At 43.6% G+C, this 2500-nt stretch overlaps 1 protein-coding gene across 5 annotated transcripts in view; it reads left to right on the forward strand.

Annotated features, from left to right (window-relative positions):
* The window catches only part of hook3 (hook microtubule-tethering protein 3), a 24054-nt gene that overhangs the window by 8095 nt on the left and 13459 nt on the right, over positions 1 to 2500 (forward strand). For 2 of the 5 annotated variants that reach the window (XM_043238717.1, XM_043238718.1), the window contains exon 9: positions 953 to 1015. The exons of the other annotated variants lie outside the window; for them this stretch is intronic. In XM_043238717.1, the coding sequence (XP_043094652.1) occupies positions 953 to 1015 (63 nt within the window). The remainder of the gene's footprint in view (positions 1 to 952; positions 1016 to 2500) is intronic. 5 annotated transcript variants of the gene reach the window in all.

Raw genomic sequence — 2500 nt, forward strand, 5'->3', positions numbered from 1 at the left:
CACATAAGTTTCAAAACGGTCAATCCACAGTAACCTGTTCTCAGCCTGCATAAAGCAGCTGTGCTTTTTCACGAGCCGTTGTGACTTCTGTAAAAATGTGACATCAGACCTTTACTCAGTCACCGCTTCAGTCACGACCGAACAGACAAAACCAGATCGGCCGACCTGTACGCTCACTCCAAGGATGGATCTGACCGGACTCGGTCCTCCCTTTATTTTGCATCCAGCTAGCGCTGTGACATAATTGTTGACATTGTTACATTTGATTGGCTGGCTTGTGTGTCACTCAGAAAAACAGGCCAATCAGAAGAGAGGCTCATGAATAGACAGGCTAAAATCAACCTGCTTTTGTCAGAGCTGTAAAGGAGCTGTAAAATCCCATTGAGATGTTTTTTGTTACTTATACCACAAATATATATTCTTAAGGACATCAACACCTAAAATAAAACTCAAAAGGTGTACAATATGGGACTTTTAAAATGATCTGAAAGCTAAAGATCCAGACTCAGCTGTACGTTAAAGCTCAACTCTTTGTGAGTGAGCGAAGCTAAACATTTAGCAAATACTATCGGGTTTTCCTTTTCTACCAAACGTATCAGTTTTGATTTCCATGGCACTGAAATGAAAGTCCTGGTTTTGTTTTCCTCCTCGGCAGCTCCAGTGTCCAACCTGATGCAATTTAAGATTTCCTAACTATATGTAAGATAGGATAAGTTGATTTCTGTAATCCAAATTTGGGAAAACCCCTAATCTATCGTATCATACCTTGAGTCACGACCCTGATCCTCATCTCCCCGGCTGAACCTCAGGATTAATGAGGATGGGTTCTCTTCAGTGATGCTCTCCTCTTGAACTGCTGTGTGTTGATCTGGTGAATACTCACTGCTTGTGGAGTGTTTCAGTGTGCTGTTTGTGATTTGGTAACCTCTCCTCCTCTGCCTTGCTTTTGAAGGCGTACCTCGTCCAAGAGGAGCGAGATAGACTGAGGTTAGAATGTATTGATCTAGAAGAGAGGGTAAATAGTTTTTCTTTTCTTCTGCTCTCACCCTTTTGCTGTTTTTGCATCCAGAATTTGCTGTCTGCTTGATAACATCCCTAATTAGTGTGCAGGGCCTTTAACTGTGTGTGTGTGTGTGTGTGTGTACCAGGGTTATTATTGTAAACACACAATGTAAAAAAACACAAAAAAGTGACACAGATACAGTAGGAATGAAAACTGCATTGAACTTCTGTCTTTATTTTCAATCAATGCAGGCCCACTTAAACAGGAAGAGGTCGTCTGACACGTTTAGTTTTTTTTTCAGTGTTGAAGTAAGACAAGACCGGCGTTCTTTAATGATTTAGTTTCTGTTGGTACACACAGCTCCTGATGAAGTGTTGTTGCTGTAGAGATTAGCTGCTTTATGAAGATAAACTGATGAAAAGTGTAAGAATAACAATTAAAGAAACAAATAACTTTATTAAAGCAAACTAAATTTGAAAATGAAATTGCATATGGAAAACTGTAATAACCCTAGTGTGTGTGTGTCTGTGTCTGTGTCTGTGTGTGTGTGTGTGTGTGTGTGTGTGTGTGTGTGTGTGTGTGTGTGTGTGTGTGTAAAGCTATCTTTGTGAGAGTCTTCACTTTCCGTCCAGTTTGAGGGTCAAAACTTGATTTTAGGAATCAGGTTATAATCGAGTAAAGGATAGGTTTAGGGTAAAGACCCTGATTAAGAGAGTAACATCTCCAAGGCACTGTATATATAGCTGAGCTGCCTCAGATCGCTCGTGAAGAGACTTTAAAAATTCAGTGAAAGCAATTAATTCCTACAAAGAAATGACAATACATTTTTAATCAAACTTATAGGCTACGTGCGAGCGTGTGCGTGTGTGTACGAGCGTGTGTGTGTGTGTACGAGCGTGTGTGTGTGTGTGTGTGTGTGTGTGTGTGCAGCGTGTGTGTGTGTGTGTGTGTGTGTGTGTGTGTGTGTGCGAGCGTGTGTGTGTGCGAGCGTGTGTGTGTGAGCGTGTGTGTGTGCGAGCGTGTGTGTGTGCGCGAGCGTGTGTGTGTGCGCGAGCGTGTGTGTGTGCGCGAGCGTGTGTGTGTGTGCGCGAGCGTGTGTGTGTGTGTGTGTGTGTGTGTGTGTGTGTGTGTGTGTGTGTGTGTGTGTGCGCGCGCGTGTGTGTGTGTGTGTGTGTGTGTGTGTGTGTGTTCAGTGCCTCACCTGTAGACTAACCCTCACTCCTCTCGTGTGACCCGACCCTATGGTTCCCATGGCAACCGTAGACCCCACCATGGGCCATCAGCTGACCAGTGCTTGATCTCTGTACACACTGCAGCAGCTCTACCCAGAGTTCTGTGCGCCGGAGCGTGTTCGTGACCACAGCTTGGCTTGAGTGTAGAGTCCGAGCGCTGCATGATGCTCCTCTGAAATATGAGTGATTCGTTATCAAGTGTATACCAGTTTAATACATTCATCTGTACGTCTGCTTCAAACATTTAGATCCATTTACAGAATAA

The sequence above is a fragment of the Puntigrus tetrazona genome, chromosome 5 (assembly GCF_018831695.1).
Source record: "Puntigrus tetrazona isolate hp1 chromosome 5, ASM1883169v1, whole genome shotgun sequence".
Classification (NCBI taxonomy): Eukaryota; Metazoa; Chordata; class Actinopteri; order Cypriniformes; family Cyprinidae; genus Puntigrus; species Puntigrus tetrazona.